General features: G+C 41.6%; 2 protein-coding genes across 2 annotated transcripts; one reads left to right on the top strand and one right to left on the bottom strand.

The window, feature by feature from the left end:
• The first annotated feature begins 162 nt into the window (after window positions 1–162).
• Window positions 163–8,707, top strand: ANKRA2 (ankyrin repeat family A member 2). Its single transcript, XM_081212539.1, has 9 exons — window positions 163–325; window positions 1,592–1,980; window positions 2,368–2,526; window positions 3,312–3,377; window positions 4,229–4,326; window positions 5,162–5,287; window positions 5,449–5,515; window positions 5,610–5,690; window positions 6,366–8,707. Exons 2-9 carry the CDS (start codon window positions 1,689–1,691, stop codon window positions 6,419–6,421), a joined length of 945 nt encoding a protein of 314 aa, XP_081068665.1. The 5' UTR covers window positions 163–325; window positions 1,592–1,688; the 3' UTR covers window positions 6,422–8,707.
• Window positions 8,708–11,419: 2,712 nt separating this feature from the next.
• BTF3 (basic transcription factor 3) lies at window positions 11,420–16,842 on the bottom strand. The gene is made up of 6 exons (XM_081212550.1): window positions 16,716–16,842; window positions 16,192–16,260; window positions 13,646–13,759; window positions 13,282–13,483; window positions 11,978–12,034; window positions 11,420–11,714 (listed from the first exon to the last, which is right to left on the bottom strand). The coding sequence occupies exons 2-6, from the start codon at window positions 16,258–16,260 to the stop codon at window positions 11,668–11,670; spliced, it is 489 nt and encodes a 162-aa protein (XP_081068676.1). The 5' UTR covers window positions 16,716–16,842; the 3' UTR covers window positions 11,420–11,667.
• Window positions 16,843–21,372: the final 4,530 nt, after the last annotated feature.

The raw sequence follows: 21,372 nt of genomic DNA, 5'->3' as shown, positions 1-21,372 counted from the left end.
ATAATTCTTCCTGAAACCGGAATTTTATTAGGCCTTCCTTTTCCCGCCCTTAGGGACGCGGGTGGCTCTTTGGTCTCTAAACCACAGAGCCTATCGCTTGCCACCTTACCTTATCTCTATGTCGGGAAAGCGGAGGGAGGAGCCTTTTGTGGTGACGTATGACATCGGTCTCCTTCTCCCCCTGAACTTAAAGTGTACTCCGCGAGGCGGCTTGACTTTTTTCCTTCCGGGTCTAAGCGGAAGTGACGGTATGGGCCGCAACAAACACAACAATAACAGCGCCGTGGTGGAAGATGTCAGTGAGGAACGGCGCGAGACTAGGAAGGTAAAAGGGCGGAGAAGGGGAGCGGGTAGACTGGGAGTTGTGCAGACTGGAGCGCCAGTCTTGGGCTACAGGGACCTGGGTTCAAATCCGCGCTTAGCCCTTCCCCTCTGCACCAGCATCCCGTCTCCCACCATGGCCAGTGGCAGCATCCGAGCGACACTGAAGCGCCCTCGCCCGCATTGACCCCCAGCAGCTGCTCTGCAGGAGCAAAAGTGCCTCTCTCATACTGCACGTAGGCTATCTAGCCCCTGCATAGTAGTAACTGTAGCCATGGATTTATTGAATCCCCTTTCGAAAGCAGTTGAAACTGATGGCCCCGCCCTGAAGCAGCAAATTCCATAAGTAAGCTCTGTGCTGTCTGAGGAAGCTCGAATAATAAAAAGCTGCCTTTTGCCGTGTCCGATTCCATTCGTGTTGGCAGCCTCTCTCCACAGCCCCATGCAGGGATCTTCTTCAGCACCTGCTCCTAGATCTTTTTAAACTGGAGTTGCCAGGGATTGGATACAAAGCGTGCGCTCTGCCAAACTCACTCACGCATTTGTTTCGGTTTTCTGTCCAAAGGCTAGGAGCATCTATAAGCATTCCATTAAAATCACTGAATTATGCACAATGATGTTGATGAAGCTTTAACAGTGGTTGGTGGTGAACTCCCAGTTTGGGGACCTGATCAAGCCCTCCCCTTCCCAACAGAGCATTTTTTTCTGGCCCTGCAAGACCCCACCAGCTTGGTAGCAATGGTAAAAAGAAATAAAGTATGCATAGCACTGGGGGTGCAAATTGCCCCCTACCCAGTCATCAAAAATTGAAGGCAATGTGATTTAAAGTTTTATATGCAATACAAAAAAATGTTTATATCAACATTTGTGTGGCTGTTTGGGGTAAGTAGATCTGCATCTGCTGCTAGATCTGTAGGTGATTTGCAATAGATCAGCATGGAACTCTGATTCATAGTTGTTTAACAGTAGCAGCAACAAGATGACTCACCACCACTTAAATATATATTACTAAAATTAAGAGCACTTTTGTGCTGAAGAGTTGTGAACTCTCTTTTGTTCTGCTACTCAGAACAAATTGCTAGACTCTGAATTCTTTAATTATAAGAGTAAGTTTTTTACACCAAGTTCTGGTTAGTGGATCTTGGCCCATCCCTGTTCAACACAGAATAAATAATCACATCTGTTCAGAATGATGGACTTTATTGCATTTTCATTATATGTTTGTGGCATTATAGTCAATAGCGTATTACTGTTTTATGTTCAATTGCAGATGGTCGTAACCCTTGGCTGTTGAGATTTTATTTTAATTTTTTAAAGAAAACTGAAGTAATAGCCATAAGATAATACATCGTATAACTGAGATTTGAATGATGGAATCATCTACAAATCTAGATGTTGGAGCCCAGTTAATTGTGGAAGACTGTTCTGGCAGCTATAGCCTGTCTCACATGCCAGATATTAAAGTGGAGCCTCACCTCGATTCCAGTGTTGAAGAAGGACCAGCTCAGAGTGTTGCCATGGGAATGAAATTCATTTTGCCCAATAGGTTTGATATGAATGTGTGTTCTCGGTTTGTCAAATCATTGAATGAAGAAGACAGCAAAAACATTCAGGATCAAGTGAACTCTGACCTTGAAGTCGCATCTGTATTATTTAAAGGTTGTGATTTAAAACTTATCTTTAGCTTTAACTGTTACTGTTGGATAGATGGATAAACAGGAAAATGCTATATTGGCAAAATAATGCATATGCAGATATGAATATCTAACATTTTTATTGTTCAGCAAGCATCTTCTGTATCAGCCTTTAACTGCCTGCTGAGAACTTTTCTATGCCACCAGGCTTATGACAGCAATTAATAAGAATACATTTTCCCATAATGATTAGTTGATGGCCTCTGATTTTATGTTGTTATTATTATATATAAATATTATTGTACACCACTTTGTTTTTCTATGATATATTGGTATATAAATCCTTTTATAAATAAAGTAAATTTGAAGAAGCTATTCTGAACACTACTTTTTTCTTGCTTTCTTCATGTAGCTGAGTGCAATATCCATACTTCTCCTTCTCCTGGAATTCAAGTAAGACATGTCTACACTCCATCAACTACGAAGCACTTTTCTCCCATAAAGCAGTCAACCACATTAACTAACAAGCACAGGGGAAATGAAGTTTCTACAACCCCTTTGCTTGTAAACTGTAAGTGATTCTTTGTGGAATGGTAAATTTAAGTTTTCATTTTGGGATCCTCCATTGGGATTACTACAAGAAACTGGTATTTGCATTCACTTAGCCAGTCACCCAGTCATTTATTTATTTCTAAACTGATTAGGGGTAAGATCTCTTTAACTGAAAGCAGTGACTTTGTCATTTTGGGTTGCCAAGCTTTCTTTCAAAATAGAAAAGGGCTAGGCATGTTAGCATGCTGGAATAGAAAGGCAAAAGGCACCACACATAATGTCTTTGATATTCTGTTGCCTAAGGAACGTCAAGAAATTGTAAACCAATTCATCATTTGTACATTGAGCAAACCTACATTATTTTTCATGCTAGCCATGTTGAGGGAAAAGACATGTAAGCCTTATCCTCACCCAATGAAAATTTTATTCATGTACACTTCTGAAATTCCAAGTAAGGCATTGCTCATATATTTTCAAGACTTATCGTTGTAGCCATAGGGGCTGTGTCTATCTCATTGAAAGCTGAAATTCTCAGCAAGCTGCTTTTTCTAACCCCAGTCCCACATTCTTGCCTCTTTTGGAATCAGGGTCTACACACAATCCTTCTTATTGGATGGTTGTGAAGGTAAATTAATTGTAAAGTAACTTTCTTTGCCAGAAATAGTAGCAGGCTGCATGGTTGTGTCAGCTATGTGCTCATCCTCTCTGTGTCACTTTTCTCTAACAACATGCAGTCAGTATTGTAGTCCTAAATCATGGCAGTATTGCACCACAGAAGTTGATATATTTCTGCTGTTTTTGCAGCTCTTTCTGTTCACCAGCTGGCAGCTCAAGGGGAAATGCTGTATTTAGCTACACGCATAGAGCAAGGTGAGAATTTATTTTGGTCCTTTTTTCTGGCAAAAAATGATCAGCTGCTAGGTTGGGGTGGGTCCTGCAACTGGCCCTATTTGCATTTGTGCTTCATTTCATACATTTCTGTTCTGAATTTACTGTGGAAATGGCTCTGAAATGTTTTTTGCCTCACACATCATGATGTCAAAACATATATCAGCACTGCAGAAAATTATATATAAGTTTTATGTTTTCTAGTCACTCTTCTTTAAGAAAAGAAACATAGTGCAAACCTGTTTTTTAGTGCTGTGATGCTCTGGTTATAACTCTTATCCAAGCTATCCTGTGATATTTGTTCTTTGAATTATGCAACGTTTATTTCTCATTAGCCAAACAGGCTAATGTTGAATTACGTAACAGGGCAAGGTGCATATTTCAGATAGTAGGAGATATTTGCCCTGGTCCCTTATTGTAGCGAGCCTTGTCTTCATTTTTAGGCCCTATGGCATCCAGAATTTGCTTCCAAAAGTGAGTGAAGCTGAACTCATTTGTTCCTTCTCACCCACTCAATGGCATTGCTTACTTTGCATTTCCACCATAGCAGGGATCCACAACTTGTGTCTTGGCTTAGTTAGTCAGCTATTATTTTTGTTTGCAACCAATTCCACTCCCCTGCAGGACTCAGAAGATTGGGAAAGGGTGTCTCTCACTTTAAATTGACCTTTGAAAAGGAGCAGAGGGCAGTATTCTTTGCTTTTCTGCATCCCTCTTTATCCCACCATAGTGAGTTGAGACCCAATCCCCCCAAATATTCATAATAACTTTATTCCAGCATCGCATGGAGACAACAGGAGTGAGATGGTTGATCTGTATGTTTTGTTAAATAGAAAATGTAATCAACCATACGGATGAAGAAGGCTTTACCCCTCTGATGTGGGCTGCAGCTCATGGGCAGATAGCAGTGGTAGAATTTCTGCTTCAAAATGTGAGTGAAAATACGTCCCGTCCCGTCCCCCAATGCATTTGTAGTCATAGTCAACAACTGTAGTGCTCTAAATACATCAAGAACAATGCTTGTAGCCTCTGAAGGTTGTCTGAAGACCTCTTGTGAAGCCTTACATAGATGGTAACAATGCTACGCTATCGTTTCAATCCCAGGTTGTAATTTTCTGTCTAGATCTGGTCAACACCATGTTTTAGCCATGTTACAAAAGATTCAGAGGAGAAACACCAATGCATGATTTATGCAAAGTCTGAAGAAAAATCAGTCTGAGGGCTATTTTTTATTTTTATCTAGCCACTGAGGATGATACCCATTTCTTCCACTTACAATTGCTGGCTGAACATATGTTGCTAACTGTTCTACCTCTACAAATCCTAGACTCTGATACCCCATGAGCAAGGGCGTAGGAAGGGGGGTGCGGGGGTGCATACCTCACCGGAGCGGCTAGCTACACCCCTGCCCATGGGCACTTTAACAGTCTTTCTTTCCAAAGGGCATGAATGAACAAGTCCATAAGCAATGGAACTGTTTACCAGGTACAAAGAAAAGAAGCAGTAGTTTGAGCTGCAACAAATCATGCTTAGGCTGTACATAAGGAAAAAAGAAGTGTAGGCAGTTGGTCTGTTGAACAAATTGTCCATGGAACTTTTGGAATCTCCTCTTCCCCATATAAAGAAGTAAACGGCTGGGCTGAGTCCAGGGTGATTTCAGTACCTAGAATCTGGACAGTATATAATTGGACACATGGGGTTCTATTCATCAGGGTTTTTGTTAATCTAACCCATAACACATGTTAAACCACTGCTTTTTCTGTCAGGGTGCAGACCCACAGATCCTTGGAAAAGGGCGAGAGAGTGCACTATCACTGGCCTGCAGTAAAGGATACACAGACATTGTCAAGATGTTGCTCGACTGCGGAGTTGATGTAAATGAATATGACTGGGTAAGCCCTTTACTGGAGCTACTGTTCACATTACAAACTTTTGAGTAGTAAAAGAAGCCAAAATATATGGACCCCTGTTCATATACAGCTTGTTTGGGTCACTGAACTGTGCAAATGAATTCTGATATTATTATTTCTTTTCATTTCTTTTTCTTTTTCAGAATGGTGGTACACCTTTGCTCTATGCTGTGCATGGGAACCATGTAAAATGTGTCAAAATACTCTTAGGTTAGTATTATGAAGGCAGTTACTAGTCAATAAGGGCTGTAAGAACTGCAGGATGTTAGCAAATCAATGATTTGTTTCCTGTTGTTTTAACTAGAGCATGGTGCTGATCCTACTATAGAGACAGACTCCGGATATAATTCCATGGATCTGGCGGTAGCCCTGGGCCATCGTAGTGGTGAGTATTCAAGCGCTTTAGGATTTACTTTAAGGGTTGGTGCTCTTTTTTTGTATCAGCCGCTTTACCTGTTGGTGGTTCACAAAATTCACAGGCTTTTACTGTTCCTTCTGGAGAGGCCTTCTTTATCACCATTTACAGCAGTGGTAGTTTATGCAGAGCTGGCGGAAGACAGCTTAGTGCTGTGCTTGCATTGGACTCCCTTCCCCCACCCCTTGATCATCTCACTGTTATCCTTTATGCTGTAGATTAATGGCTGCTTCTTTTGCTACCTAGAACTTGGGGGCAGGATAGGACTAACAAATGAGCTTGCCCATATTTATGTATGAAGAGGCCAAGTTCCATTTCTTGGTCATGCCAGAGCAGCGACAGGAACCAGAGGGGCCAGACTGAAATGTGGCCAGTGTTCCACAGGCCACATTCCAATGCAGGTTTTTGCCTTTCCTTAATGTGCTCCTTTTGGCAGTGATCAGATATACCAATAGTGAATGGGGCTAAAAGCATTTTACGTATTCACACACACATAAACACAAACGCACACACAGATTACTATTCTGGATTACTACAAACTCTATGCAATTTCCACTTTTTCAGCTCTCTTATTTACATCTCCAAAATAGGATAGATCACCACTTAAGAGCTGAACACTAATCATGTTTTTTTTCCCTGATTCAGTTCAACAGGTTATTGAGTCACACTTATTAACACTCCTTCAAAACATCAAAGAATAATGATGACATTTTCGTCATGAGACAAGACTTTGTATGTGAAGAAAAACTGGGTTTTAGGACTGATCAACATGAAAAAGAATTGATTTTTTAAAAAAATCAGCACCGTGGTCCCACCATTGTTGGAGGACGGCAGGTGGGGGAGACTCTCATTACTTTAGGCAGTCCTAGTTTGCCACCCAAACCAGGGATTTTGGCAATGTCTGTTGGCCTGCACGTTTTAAGCAGTTATTGGTTGTGCAGATGGAAAAGTTAGCAGCACCAGAGCTGCAGTGTTGAGCATGGCCTGCCACCAGCAAGCCTTTCCCTTGCAGCAGTGCTGCTTTATCATACCAGAAAAAGACAGTGTACAGAATCACATGACGGGGACTGTTGTGTAAGAAACTTCCTCAGCTACATTTTTGGGCAAGAGTGCTTGACGTTTGGATTCAGGAAAACTTTCTGAGGCTTTGCTCAGGCAACACTTCTCTCATTGGTAAGATTTTAACATGATTCAGTTTCATGTATTTGGCTGACGTTTGTCAATCCACATCTATCCTACCTGCAAATATTTCATGCAATATTGAATATTCTGTTTGACAAAGGAATTGGAGAGACTTTAACATCTTATAAAGTAACATACCTCCTTATTCTTCATAATCTATTAAAAGCCTACTTGCAGCACTACATTAGTGCATATGCTACTGAAATGAGTCAGGCTGGTGCCAGGGAATGCAGCGTATGTATTAAATTTTGCAGTTAAGAACTGGCTAGGTACTCTTAGGTGAGGGTAGGAAGGCTTTCTCCCTGATTGTACTCTACAATCAGCTTGTGTATCAGCCCACAGATGTAACTGGACTTCAATATACGTTGTTTGCTGGTGAATGGCAGAGGAGAGTCGAGAGTTTCATCCCATTTGTATCCTGCTTCCTTTCTGTGCTGGCTCATGCTCAAATTCCACCCAAGTCATCTGAAAATAAATCCCCCAATTAGCTAGTTTACTTGGAGCCGAAAGTTGTTCTGTAAGTAGTGAAGTTCTTTCAGGGTTATACTTAAGAATACAAGTGAGTAAATTTCCTGTTTGGATGTCTTGTTTTGTTTTAATTTGATTTTAAAAATAAATATCAGCCAACAGCGAGAAATGTTTTTCAGTACTTTTCTCCAATATGCTGGATTTCTATGAACCAGTATTTTTTTTTGACATGAGAGAGGTTTGAATCATGTCCCTTTAATTCTGAAATGGTTAGATTCCATGAAACACCTGTTTTCTGAGCATATAGGGCAGATCTTAAAACTATGAGTGGAGAATGTAGTCTGGTACCTTCACACAAACAAGATAAACCTTTTAACAGCCTTTCTGAAAGGCTGAGAACCACAAACTTCGACATGATCCTCTGCTACAGGTCAAGACTTATACCCAAAATGTAGACAAGTAAATGGTACTTGTCTTGCATTATGACTTTGTCATACCCAAAGAGCCAAGACGTTCAAATGGTCAATACTGTGAACTTGTGATTACTGAGAATTTTGCACAGATTACCATGAAATGTTGTATAAATGTAAATAAACCCTTCCCCTTTCACCCAGTGTACCTAAAAGTTGTCTGAAACAGCAATGGGACTATCTTCAGCTCCTATGCTTGCCTAAATAAGGTTGAAATGTCTAAGAGTGAACTGTAAATGTATTTAAATGAAAGTTAGGTAGTACAATGTGCTCAAAGCCTAAGAGCTAGAATAATAATTAAAACAAATATTTATTTCCAAGTAAAAGTGTTTCAGACTTAGTATAAGGCAGATTGTGAACAGGGCATCCTTTTGTGGTTACAACCGGTGAAAACGAGCTTCCTACCATTTTTGCCGTATCTCTATCGCATATTACACGGAACCATTATTCTTCAGTTAAAGAACAAAAAAGCCCCTGTAGAAGTAACCATGTTTTATTATAAAGTTAAAAGCATTTAGCATCTGTTTAAAATGCATGTTTCCAGTAATGAAAATAAACATTTTTCTCTTAGGGGTAATTGTGCAATACTGAACATGCAATAGGTTCCCTGTTCTCAAGAATCTGATTAGCCAAAGCAGACTATTTAAATTCCTCCATTTCCCCCCCCCCATGGACCTATGCAAGTGTACCCCTCTATAAATGATGTCTTTGATGCACTATGTATTAGGATGCGTCTGCCAAGTTTTTGCTCAAGCTGCTCAGCTAAACTCTTGTTTTGATCTTGTAAAGTTGTGTCTTAGGTGTTATTACCTATTTTGAGAGTTGCAAGTTCTTCATATAGTGCAAATAAACTGTTTTTAAATGAAATTGTTTACCTTGATTTCTTCTTGAGCATGCTAAATGAAAAACACACATGGTTTTTCCTCTGTAACTGTCAATGGTTGCATTTTACGCAACATTAGGCTGGGGGTGTCCCATGCATATTTTATATAGCTTAAAGGTCAGATGAGTCCACCCCAGGGGTCATAATTTGGCCTATATGGCCCTTCCCCCCCCCCCATCATATCCTCCTGCCTCTACATCTGACTTAAACTGTGGGGCAGGTAAAGCTGCAACTGCAAAAGGAGCAACTGGGACCCCCTTAAGAGTTTACTCTGAATTGTTCCTTTGCAAGCAGGGCTTGCATTCAGTGCATTTTGCATTTGGTGGCAAATGCAAGCCCTGCCGTAACTGGCTGTTCTTGGGAGCCCTATCAGTACTGAATTTATTTTTAAGGAAGAAATATGAGTGCACTTAAACATGCACATCTGATTCCTTTGAAACTGAAGCACCCACTGGGTTCTTCGTTTATTCCCGTAGGAAACAAATCCTGGGGCAGTTTAGGCTTATGTCTGAATAATCAGTGCTCATGCTGTTTTTCCCCAACCAGCCATGATGCAGAGGTCAGAATAAACCATAGCTTCAACGCATGGCTTGTTTGGAGGGGAATAAAACTACAAGCACTGCTTTGGCTGCAACAGCTTGTTACTCTCCTGGAGCAAGGAGTATGGGTTTGAGAAGAACTAGACAGCAGCAAACAGCTCAGGCAAACTAATTAACCACTTAATACCGGGCATAGCCATGGCCAATATCAGCAGGGTAGGTTTTGTAGAGTATTACTTAACTGGCATTTCCATTGACATTTTAATATGCTCTTGCTTGTTGAAGATAATTGACATGTACTGCTTTTCCATGGGATATTCTTCATGTGTTCATCCTTATGGTGTATGCAGGGATAAATTGAATTCTCAACCCTGGACTTGCACCATTATATACCAGCCTATGATCCTATCTGTATACTGTCTTAAATAACAGTCAGGGATAGGATCATAGGCTGGTATATAATGGTGCAAGTCCAGGGTTGAGAAGCAATTTTGACAAATCCCCCATATCACTACCTATTATTATTATTATTATTATTATTATTATTATTATTATTATTATTATTATTATTATTATTAGAATTTATATACCGCCCTATACCCAGAGCTCTCAGGGCCTAGATCTGGGCCTAGATCTATTGCCAAAGTTAGGAGATCCACTGAGGCAGATTTAGGGATCTGGAGAAAATTGACACCCCCCCCCCAAAAAAAAGCTCCCTTACCTATTATACACAATTGGATACCACCTTTTGTGTAAACTGCTTTAAAATGAAGGGAACTGAATAAACAAAAAAATGTCCGTACTCCATCTGATAAAGGGGGTTTTAGCACCAGGGTGTTGTTTTTTTGTCCAAGTGCCACAGCCTGGCTAACTAGACCACAGTAACTTGTTCTGCTGAAAAAAAATCAAGATCAGTTTCTAAGGTACAGGAACCTAACTTGCATGGCACAGGTGCTCACTAGTAGCTCCTACTGTATGTATTTGCAGTTCAGACACAAGAGAAGTTATTAAATGTTTTTTTTTCTATAAGGAGCAGTGAGTATTCTCCACAGGCTCACAAAACCAGATTCCAGTTCTACCTTGCAGAAAAAGCAAAATGAATCTAACTCCATTTCTGTTTTAACAAGCCACCTGCTGCAAGAAGAGCAGTCACTTTACAGCAGGGCAAGCTACCCTGTGGTCCTCCAGATGGTGCTGGAGCAAGACTGCCATCATCCCGAGCACTGGCTACACTGGCCAAGGCTGATGAAAGCAGGAGTCCAACAGCATCAGAGGCCAGAGATTAGCCACCCTTCATTTCCAGCTACTACCTTGTTGATAACATTTAACTCAAACATGACACTCAGGTGCTGCCTTTACAGTTTAAACAAGGGAAGGAGGAGCTGGAATAGGCAATTGTTCATATAATTTGACACTGGCAGTTACATTTGCATTAAACTGCAAATAAAGTTTACTATTTATTTCCACACTCAAAGAAATGCAGCTCCCACTAATAGAATTAACAATATGTTGCCCATTTTTTAAAGTGACACAATTAAGTTTCCTAAGATTACACAATTGTTCTCTGCATGTGTGTACTGTAGAAGTCAACCTGAACAAATTATTTTGTTGTGACACAGAGCTTCTTGTGCACTTTGTGAACATTATTGTTGCTTCTGATGAGGACAGATTATAGAGGTTAGACAGGGAACTCTTGTCATATGAATAAGAGAGTTCCTAAAGTAAATCCGAAAGGTAGGGTCCTGTGTCAATTAACTATTCTAAGCCAGTCTTCATGCCTGTAACTAATGGAATGCTATCTGCCAGCCTACTGTCAGAACTATTAATGCTTTTACCTTTGACAATCTGGTTATGTTTCTGCCAGTGACCTGTATTTGATCTAGGCTAGATTTGGACCACTCTCCTTTATTTGCCTTCTTCTGACATTAAATATACTTCACTTTTGAGCTCCGCTTGTACTACATATGCTGGCATATGTATCCATCACTGAAAATTATACAAAGCAAAACAGGAATGGAGATAGAAGAGCTTGGAATATTATGGTTATTCAGTAAATTAGTAACACTTTCTGATTAGGTTTAAGCCAAGGTGTTCAATTTCACATAAGAATTTTAAATAAATACAATCTTATCTATGCACAAAATACTACTAAAAGTATTTGCCTAAACATTTATTCTTTATTAGCATTTTTATGTAGTACTTTTCAATTTTGTGTATTTTCAACCCAGCCATGAATAATTAAATGCTCCATGCACTAGCAATAACTGAAGAGAGCTGCAATTTGAAGGAGTTTCCAATTAGAGATCTTAGACTTCTTAAGATCAGTACAAAAATGTTACAAATAAAAAGTCACAATATAAAATAGCAGCTCCATGTAATGTTCAAGTTTTACTCAAAGTGACAGTTCAGTTTGCTTCGTTCTTTGATGCCTCATCAAAGTTCTCCACAAGATCTGAAAAGGAGAGTTAACAACAGTCAGGCTTTTAACATGCAAAGAATCAGCACTGCGATTTTCAAGTCTTTCCCCCTAAAATCCAGAGTTTGCTGAATTATAAACAAGTTATCTACCACAGAACATTAAGCATTAAAGCCTACTGGACAAGAATCAAACTATACCTATCTGTAACCTTCCAGTTATTTTCTGCAATCTCTTCATTACTTTGTTCATTCCTCACACTCATTACTTTTGTAAGAAAATAAATGAATAGTTTTTACCTGGAACCTCATCGTCATCTTCCTCACCAGTAGCAAGAGGTGCTTTTCCATCCACAGCTGTAATCACAAGAAGATTGATACAAATGAGACATTTCCAGACCAGGCTTTTCCAAAACTAGCCAAATTTGCAGCAAAACGCAGTAACTGATTACAACCCTGTGCCCACTTACTTGGGAGCAAGTCCCACTGAACTCAGCATAACTTATTTCTAATTATCTTGGCTTCTACTGCATGTGCTTCATCCCTAAGTACCCACTCTAGAATATCGTGCTCATCAACCACTCCCTTCCACAGTAGTCCGCAGTCTTTGTTGTTTGCTAGAATACAGCCTAAGCAGAAGACCCCAAAAAGCTTTCTGACAAAGCAGAAACAAGCAGTCAAACTTCAGTCATGAAGAGGTTCCTTCAAGCAAGAAGAGGCATTAAGTCCCATATCCATCCCTTTGAGAACTCATTCTCATATTCAGGGAAGTAACAAATCAAATGTTTTTGAAGAATAGCCACTTCAATCTAAGATTCTTTGAAGCACAGAACGAAGAGTACCCCATGCACCATTTGTTTCTAAATATAATAGCTGAAAATATATTTTGCTTAAACATGACCTGTCCTAGCTACATGCACATATATGTACTAATTTGCCAATTTAGCCATGGTTAAGCTTCTCAGTACTTGTTCAGGTGTTTCCCTATGGGACTGGCAGAAAACAGTTTTTTCCTACCCACCCCAAGCAAGTGGGATTTTCCTCTAATGCTAGAAAATAAAACCCTTTCAATTGAGGAGGGATCCACTCCATGGTACAATCCTCTGTGGAAGGTTATATAAAGGACAACATCTGAACAGGTTCTCTATTTCATAAACTTCAGATAGCCAATGTGAGAACTGCATTTCCCAAACTTGGGTCTCCCGCTGGTTTTGGATGACAATTCCAATCACCCTTAACCACTGGTCCTGCTAGCTAGGGGTGATGGGAGTTGTAGTCCAAAAACAGCTGAAGACCCAAATTTGGGAAACACTTCTTTACACCAATAATATCCTTCTTAGTATAATTCAGGGCTATGACTCTATGACTAAGCAGCTTTGATATCATGTCTTGCTTCTGAAAAGCAACTTGCTATCCCAACCAGCAGCACACACACATCAAATGAAATTAGATGGGCTGATATTGTCTCAGTGACTTCGCTAAGAGAGGTCACTCCTGTGGACACCCAAAGCCAAAAAGAACATTATAAAGCAAGCAAACAAACACTGCAAGCCCCATGTTGGTGCAAGAATTTTAATTCTCAGAGTCTTCCAAGTTCTACTCACGTTGTTTGGGCAGAGCCTCTGCTAGTCTCCTCAAGCTGGTCAGACTGTCAGCACCAAGCTGGTTTAAGATGCTAGGCAGCATTTCAGTCAGCTGCTTTGTCTCAGCATGGCCTGTGATTGTGAAAGTGTTAGCTGCTAAAGATGCTTGAACTTTAGGGTTGTTGAAGTGGATGACAGTGCCCTGGTTGGTAAACATGTTCACCTGCAAAACAACACAATTTTTTCTGAGCAAGCAAACTTTTGCAATCACAATGAACTTTAATACGAAAACTACAGTGATAATATCCTCAAATTAGTTAAAACCAGTACTTCTCAGAAAAAAGAATTTATGAAAGCATCATAAAAACAAAAAAAAAGGAGTTACCTCTTCAATACCAGAGATGTTATTTACTCCAAGTTTCTTTAATGAAAACTGAAGCTTCTTGTCATCTGCTGTTGCTGTTCTGTGAACCACCTTCTTCTTTCTACGGGCAGTACCCTATGAATAAGGAGACTAAATGTTAAGTCTTCTCAAAATGTACGAATTCCAAGTAGCAAAATGGCATGCAACTCTATTCTATTCCTGGCTGTAACTTAATAAAAATGTCTATTTCAGAAGCTAGGTAACGATACCAAACTGGCTACTAAAGAGAAGTGAGTGACCACTATTGAACTAATTTCTGTTTGCAGGAATTATGAAAACAAGGCCTGAAGTAGATATTTGTCTGGTGGCCTCTGGCAAACAAGAATCTACCCCCAGAAAGCAGGCAGAGTAGCTTTCAAACACTCAAGAGTCACTTACTATTTTCTCAAGCAAGCAACATCCTACAAACAAGCAGCACAAGTATATCTAGGCAGATACCTAAAAAAATATTACTTGGGTAGCAATTATTTCTACGGATTTTGCTGCAACACCAAATTAAGATTAGAGTTTTGTTTTTCATTTTTGATCATTTACTTTAATCTGAATAATTTATCTGAGCAGATGTCTGGCTGGAGGGGGAACACAAACATTCTCCAGAGAAAAAAAGAATTAAGCATAACCATTGCCACACACTCTAGGTTTGTTTGTTTACTAACAAAAGAATGCGCCTCATATACCACAGTCCAGAATTAGAAGAGACAAATGTCAGCACAAGTCATCTTCAGGAACTTTTAGGAAAATTTTCAAGAAGTTACATCTAAGGTAAAGTTATGTTGCCCATAAATATTTGCCAGGACAGGTTGTAGTGTTTACTAGCTAAGCAAATACAGGTTGACTGTTAAGAATAAAATAGTAATTATTAGCAGTTCAACTACTATGGCTTTGCTATAGCTAATAAAATTTTTGGAAATGTTTATGTTAGTGCAAGCATATGAAAACAGAAATTACTTTAAATAGAACAAAACCAACAAGATTTGTAGGTTGATGCATTTTTAAGCCTCACAATAGTAATTACTTGTACTATATTTTAAAGGCTAAGCTTGTTTTACTTCAATTACATTGACAGACACCTTAAAGTAGTTAGCAGTAAGGCACTTATGTTCGGACCTGAAATTCCACTGGCTCCACCTTGATTAAAGATAGGTTTCTGATGCAACTTGTACAGAATAAAAGCTGACAAAAGTATTAGGTAAAAAACTGGTGGCTGTATATACATTAGGTAGTTTAAACCTTTACAGCAGAATCCTAAGCATGTTTCCTCGAAAGCCAAGTCTGAGTTCAGTATCAAGCCATGTGTTTCATGCCTTGTAAATTACAGGAAATTTTGCTATTACACAAAATCCTACAGCAACCCTACACCATGAGTAAAAGCATTTTCATCTGCCAGCCTTTTACCAAACTATCAGCATCGATATTTGAACACAGTTACATTCTTTGTGCTCATTCAGGCATTAATAATATTGTGAAGAGTGTACATTAGAAGAGCTATTATGTTTAAAGTCAGCTAACTAATAAATCATTTAAGCACTAGTTATTTTGTTACTTATTACCACCCTTCCTAGGGAAAACAGCTTCTTCCATCTCTTTTTGTTATCTTTACAAGCATCCTTCGATACAGTTTAGACTAAGGGATGGTAAGTGGCCCAGATGCACCCAGTGAGCTTCGCAGCTGTGTAAAAATTTAATATATGCCAAAGCTAGCCATTACTCTACATTTATTCATCAACAGTGTTATGAGTTTGGGGTGGAGGGAAGTAGCTGAGTTCCTGTATGTGAGATCCTTCTCTAAACCCTAGATCCAGCAAGTGCTGAAATATAAACCAGGTTAGCTTCCTGTGTTGAGGCAAGCACCTGAGTGATGTGTCATTAAGAGAACAAAGGAAATGAGTCTCTGTGTGAGACAACAAATGGGTGGGGCCCCACTGTCAACTCAGATAGTTAGAAGTGCAAAGCTTGAGTTGAGAGTTTGCAGAGATGTGACCTACAGGAAAAAGCAGCTAGCTAGCTAGAGAGAGTCAGAGAGCAATGTCTGATGACTGTTTTAACTCCAAGGTGAAGCTATGGGAGAAACATGACTCCTTTGGATTGCTGATGCTGTTAACCTCTTCATCATAGGGTCAGTCAGTCTGTATACATGTGTAGAAAAACCATATATCATAAAGATGCCACAGTCTCCGCTCTGCGCCCCAGTTCCAAAAGAAAACACAGACCCTCAGTAAGTGCCTGGAACCCCTGAAATCTCTAGGAGATTGGGGTGGGATGCAACTATATTACGTACACCTAAATTCAGGTATAACCTCTTCCCCTCCAAACAACAACAAAATCCTAATTGTCTTCTTCAAAATACAGGCTTCAGAAAAACTGTAAAAACATAAATACAGCGTTGCTAGACAATAATAATAATAATAAAGGCCTGTACAAGTACTGTAAAATGCAGCAGCCGCAGCCAAGGTGAAAGGAAAAACGAATTTTGGATACGCAGCGAAGATGAAAGGAGGGCACCTTACCTTCCCACCGATGCGCACTTGAGCTTGCAGCTTAGCTAGTTTTTCTTGATTCATGATAGTTTCTTTCATCTAAGGGAAGAAGAAGAGACGTGAGGCGATTAGGCGGGCGACACCCAAGCAAAGAGGGCGGAGTGGGCCCGATGAGCCCGGTTCTCGTGGCGGGCGGCGCCCCCAAAGCCTCCTCGCCCTCTTGGGCCCCGGCGAGGAAAGAGAGGCCTCGCCTCACCCTCGGCCGGACTCCGGCCGTGAGGAGCTTTCTGAGGTGAGGAAGGCTGCCTGCGCCACCGCGAGGAACGGCCTTCAAGCCAGAGGAGCCGCTAGGCCGAAAGGGGACCCAAGACACACCCCGGAAGCTTGGAGAAAGACGGGCAAACGCAGAACCCAGAGCCCGCGGCTTCTTCCCGGCTCAAAGGCCTCAGAGGGCTCCTACCAGGCGCACCTGCGGCCGCTGCTCCCCCCTTCGCCGCCTCCAGGCCCGCCTATCTCCCTTCGCCCACCTCCCTCGGGTGCCTCTTCCTTTGTACCTTCTCAGAAGGAAGCGGCCCGACCTGGGCAGGGCGAGGAGCTGAAGGGCTGCGGAGCTTGACGCGCGCACGCGGAAAAGGAACGAAGATGGCCGCCGGAAAGGAAAACAGGAGGCGGCGGCGGCGCCGTCGTGACGAAAGCAAGACGCCCTTACGCGCTCGCGCACGAACAACCCCCCCAACGTTCGATGCGCATCCTCCGGAGTCTGAGCTTTAGCGCGCGTGCGCGAGCGTAGTTAGCGCTCCTCTCTGCTCCCGCCTCCAGGAGGGAGCAGGCAGGCAGGGCGGTGTGGCGCGTGGCTCCCGGGGGCGAGAAGGAAGCGAAGGTCCTGGTCGCGGGACGGCTCAGTCAGCTTGGATTGCCGCGCCGTCCAGCAAAACAACGACTGGTCGTGGCATATCGTGGTGTTAACAGATTGGATCAAAGAGCTTCTATGAATGGTTACAATTGTGCAGTGGCGTAGCGTGGGTTGTCAGCACCCGGGGCAAGGCAAGTAATTTGCGCCCCCTAACCCCCAGATGTTGCGCCCGGTGCGGCCGCCCCCCCCTGCACCCCCCACGCTACGCCACTGCAATTGTGCGGCGGGGGAAAGCAATGGCTAAAATCTTTGGATTTGAAAAACAGTTAAATTTACCTTTTCAAAGATTCCTTGACGATACCTGATGGGTGCTTAATTTTATATGTTTCATTGCAAATATTGTGTGTGTGTGTGTTTTAAATTCTGTTTTCCCTCTGATGATTTGCAGGGGGGCATGATTGAGTTGTTCTTGGTTGGTTGGTTTTTATTATGTATTTTGTGATTTTTATCCTGTGATTTTATCCTGTGAACCGCCCTGAGACCTGTGGGTATAGGGTGGCATATGAATTTAATAAATAAACAAATTACTACTACTATTAGGAAAACCAGGGAAACTGGTCGCCTAGCCTACCTATTTATTGTGAAGGCCATTTAGTTCTTATTGAGAGGTTTCTGTGTTAATAGAGCACAACTGAAGTATTCACATAATTAACTTTCTGTCTACTTTTCTGTTTTATATATCTATACAGTTTAACACCTTTACAGTGGTAACTCAGGTTAAGTACTTAATTCGTTCCGGAGGTCTGTTCTTAACCTGAAACTGTTCTTACCCTGAAGCACCACTTTAGCTAATGGGGCCTCCTGCTGCTGCTGCTGTGCCGCCGGAGCACGATTTCTGTTCTCATCCTGAAGCAAAGTTCTTAACCTGAAGCACTATTTCTGGGTTAGCAGAGTCTGTAACCTGAAGCATACGTAACCTGAAGCGTATGTAACCCAAGGTACCACTGTACTACAGCAGGGTTCAGAATGCTCCAGAATTAATACATTAGTTTAACCTCCAGGAAGCACAAGGCATTTGCACAGGCATTTTTTTCAGCCAGAACTCACTGGAACTCACAGCACCTCTCAGGTGGGCACCATTGCCCATTATAAGAGCACAAGGGTTCCGGCAGCACCTCTTTTTCTTGAAAAATAGGCCTGGCATTGCATATGGTTCCTACCCTGCCCATTTAACCCTCACAGCAATCCTGTGAGGGTGGGTTAGGCTAGGCTGAGAGAGAATGACTGGCCCTGTATTGCTCACTCAGCTTCATAGCCTAGTGGGGATTTGAACCAGAGTCCTGTGGCATCTGAGGTGCCTTGGATAGTTGTAATGTCTTTGGTGTTTCATATATCTCCACCTTGAGTTAGAATTCCATCCCTGTGGTAGCCTGATTCACACCACACAGACCTAAGTTGCAATAAATGAAAGTGATTGTTGGCATCATCATCAACAGCTTTAGTCAAAGCAATTTTGAAAACTCTTAGCGCTAAAGGTAAAATCAAAGTTCAGTCCACATGCACACTTTTTAAATATTTCCCTATGGAAAAAGAGCTCCCTGCAAGAAGAAGACAAGCACAGCAATAAGCAAGGTGAACCTTCTTCCCTGATACTCACTTTTTTCCTTGCAGGGAGAGTTGGGGAGGCAGTAACACCTGGCACCCCAGTATTACATCCAGGAATGTGGCTGAGCTACAAACTCGCAAACAAGAACATTAGCCAGAATCACCAGATGCAAAAAGTACATTACTAATGAGACGCAATCCAACACTGGTACAACAGTTCTCAGTTCCTATTTGAGTTTCTGTTTTCCTTATATAAACATAAGATGCAAGTAACAATATATACCAAGTGTTTCTGAAATGCTTATTTGCAAGCTAATTTCTGTGGAAAATAAATAGTACTTTCAGTGAAATGCACTCAGACTTGGAATGACTTCCAGACACAAGCGTCAAACATGAATCATCTATGTATTAATGTTCCATACAGATAATCAAATGCACCTTTGGTTACCAGATGTTGATGGCAAACAAGGGAGTGCAGATCTCCATCCTGTTCCTCTTTTGGGTTTCCTAGGAGTATCTGAACAGCATTGCTGGAACTTTGACCCTCATCCTACAAAGCAATTAAAACTACTTGGAATATATTTATCTTATGACCTGAAAACTTTGTTTTCTTTTCCTTAGTAAAGGTAAAGGGAACCCTGACCATTAGGTCCAGTCATGACCGACTCTGGGGTTGCGGCGCTCATCTCGCTTTATTGGCCGAGGGGCGTACAGCTTCTGGGTCATGTGGCCAGCATGACTAAGCCGCTTCTGGCGAACCAGAGTAGCACACGGAAACGCCATTTACCTTCCCGCTGGAGCAGCACCTATTCATCTACTTGCACTTTGACATGCTTTTGAACAGCTAGGTTGCCAGGAGCAGGGACCGAGCAACGGGAGCTCACCCCCTCGTGGGGATTCAAACCGCCAACCTTCTGATTGGCAAGTCCTAGGCTCTGTGGTTTAACCCACAGCGCCACCCGCGTCTTTTCCTTACTATGTGCATATTCCCACACTGAGTAAAACTTCATAGGACCATCAGGGTCTGCATAAAATGGCCTCACAACATAATTCTATGCATGTCCATTCAGGAGTAGATCCATGGGGTAGTGTGCATTAATTGCTTGAAATTCTACATGTTTTTGTAACTTGGTTGTCTGTCAGTTTGTACATGTGTTCATGGTTGGGGTTGGCTGTGGTTGGGGCTTCCCTGGAAACTTCACAGGGAAGCAAGTTCGGCTGGGGTCCCTCCACCCTATGTTCAGGTTGTATATATGTGTAAATAAAACAATTTATCCTTAAGACACCACAGTCTCTATTGACCTTGTGTTCGAGGAAACCAAACCCTGGAACCCTTGGAGTCTCTTGCTGCTAGGATATTATGGTGTGGACAGGAATACTTTATGCAAGAAGAATGGAGTCAGCATATTATGAAGGACTGGTTGGATATTTATGGGACTACTACACTCTCATGGCAAACCTAACATACTGGAGAAGAAAAACAGGTTTGGAACACATTTAATGAAGTATTGCGGAAGCAGTAAACCCCAATACGCTATACTGTTTTTCATCAGTTTGTATCATTTTTATATGCAGTAGGTTAGAAATCAGAGAAATTAAGTTAACTTTTCTGCTTCAATAACACTCTCCTGTGAAATAATTGCTTGTAAACTTTGTGAAAACTGGAATGTCCTACTTTGTTTCTGCATTTCTATTAATAAGAAAATAATGTAGCTCACATACCTAAGGATGAAGGAATAGGAAGCAAGTCAAAAACAAGAAGAGACAAGGACTCTGTTGTCCAAATGTTTCATCACCATGTTGCAGGAGGCGTTTTCATGCATTCTTCCTCCAATGACTTCTCTCCCCGCCCCCCAAAAAAGCCGCACATATTTGGGAAAGGAGTACGACAAGGCTGTATATTGTCTTCCTGCTTATTTAACATATGCAGAATTCGTCATGCGAAAGGCTGGGCTGGATGAATCCCAAGCCGGAATTAAGATTGCCGGAAGAAATATCAACAACCTCAGATATGCAAATGACACAACCTTGATGGCAGAAAGTGAGGAGGAATTAAAGAACCTTTTAATGAGGGTGAAAGAGGAGAGCGCAAAATATGGTCTGAAGCTCAACATCAAAAAAATGAAGATCATGGCCACCGGTCCCATCACCTCCTGGCAAATAGAAGGGGAAGAAATGGAGGCAGTGAGAGATTTTACTTTCTTGGGCTCCATGATCACTGCAGATGGTGACAGCAGTCACGAAATTAAAAGACGCCTGCTTCTTGGGAGAAAAGCAATGACAAAACCTAGACAGCATCCTAAAAATCAGAGACATCACCTTGTCAACAAAGGTCCATATAGTTAAAGCTATGGTTTTCCCAATAGTGATGTATGGAAGTGAGAGCTGGACCATAAAGAAGGCTGATTGCTGAAGAATTGATGCTTTTGAATTATGGTGCTGGAGGAGACTCTTGAGAGTCCCATGGACTGCAAGATCAAACCTCTGCATTCTTAAGGAAATCAGCCCTGAGTGCTCACTGGAAGGACAGATCGTGAAGCTGAGGCTCCAATACTTTGGCCACCTCATGAGAAGAGAAGACTCCCTGGAAAAGACCCTGAGGTTGGGAGAGATGGATGGCACAAGGAGAAGGGGACGACAGAGGACGAGATGGTTGGACAGTGTTCTCGAAGCTACCAGCATGAGTTTGACCAAACTGCGGGAGGCAGTGGAAGACAGGAGTGCCTGGCATGCTCTGGTCCACGAAGAGTCGG

The sequence above is a fragment of the Podarcis bocagei genome (genome assembly GCF_964188305.1).
Source record: "Podarcis bocagei genome assembly, chromosome: 11".
Classification (NCBI taxonomy): domain Eukaryota; kingdom Metazoa; phylum Chordata; class Lepidosauria; order Squamata; family Lacertidae; genus Podarcis; species Podarcis bocagei.
The sequence above is the reverse complement of the archived record's forward strand: the minus strand, read 5'-3'. Positions and strand labels throughout refer to the sequence as shown.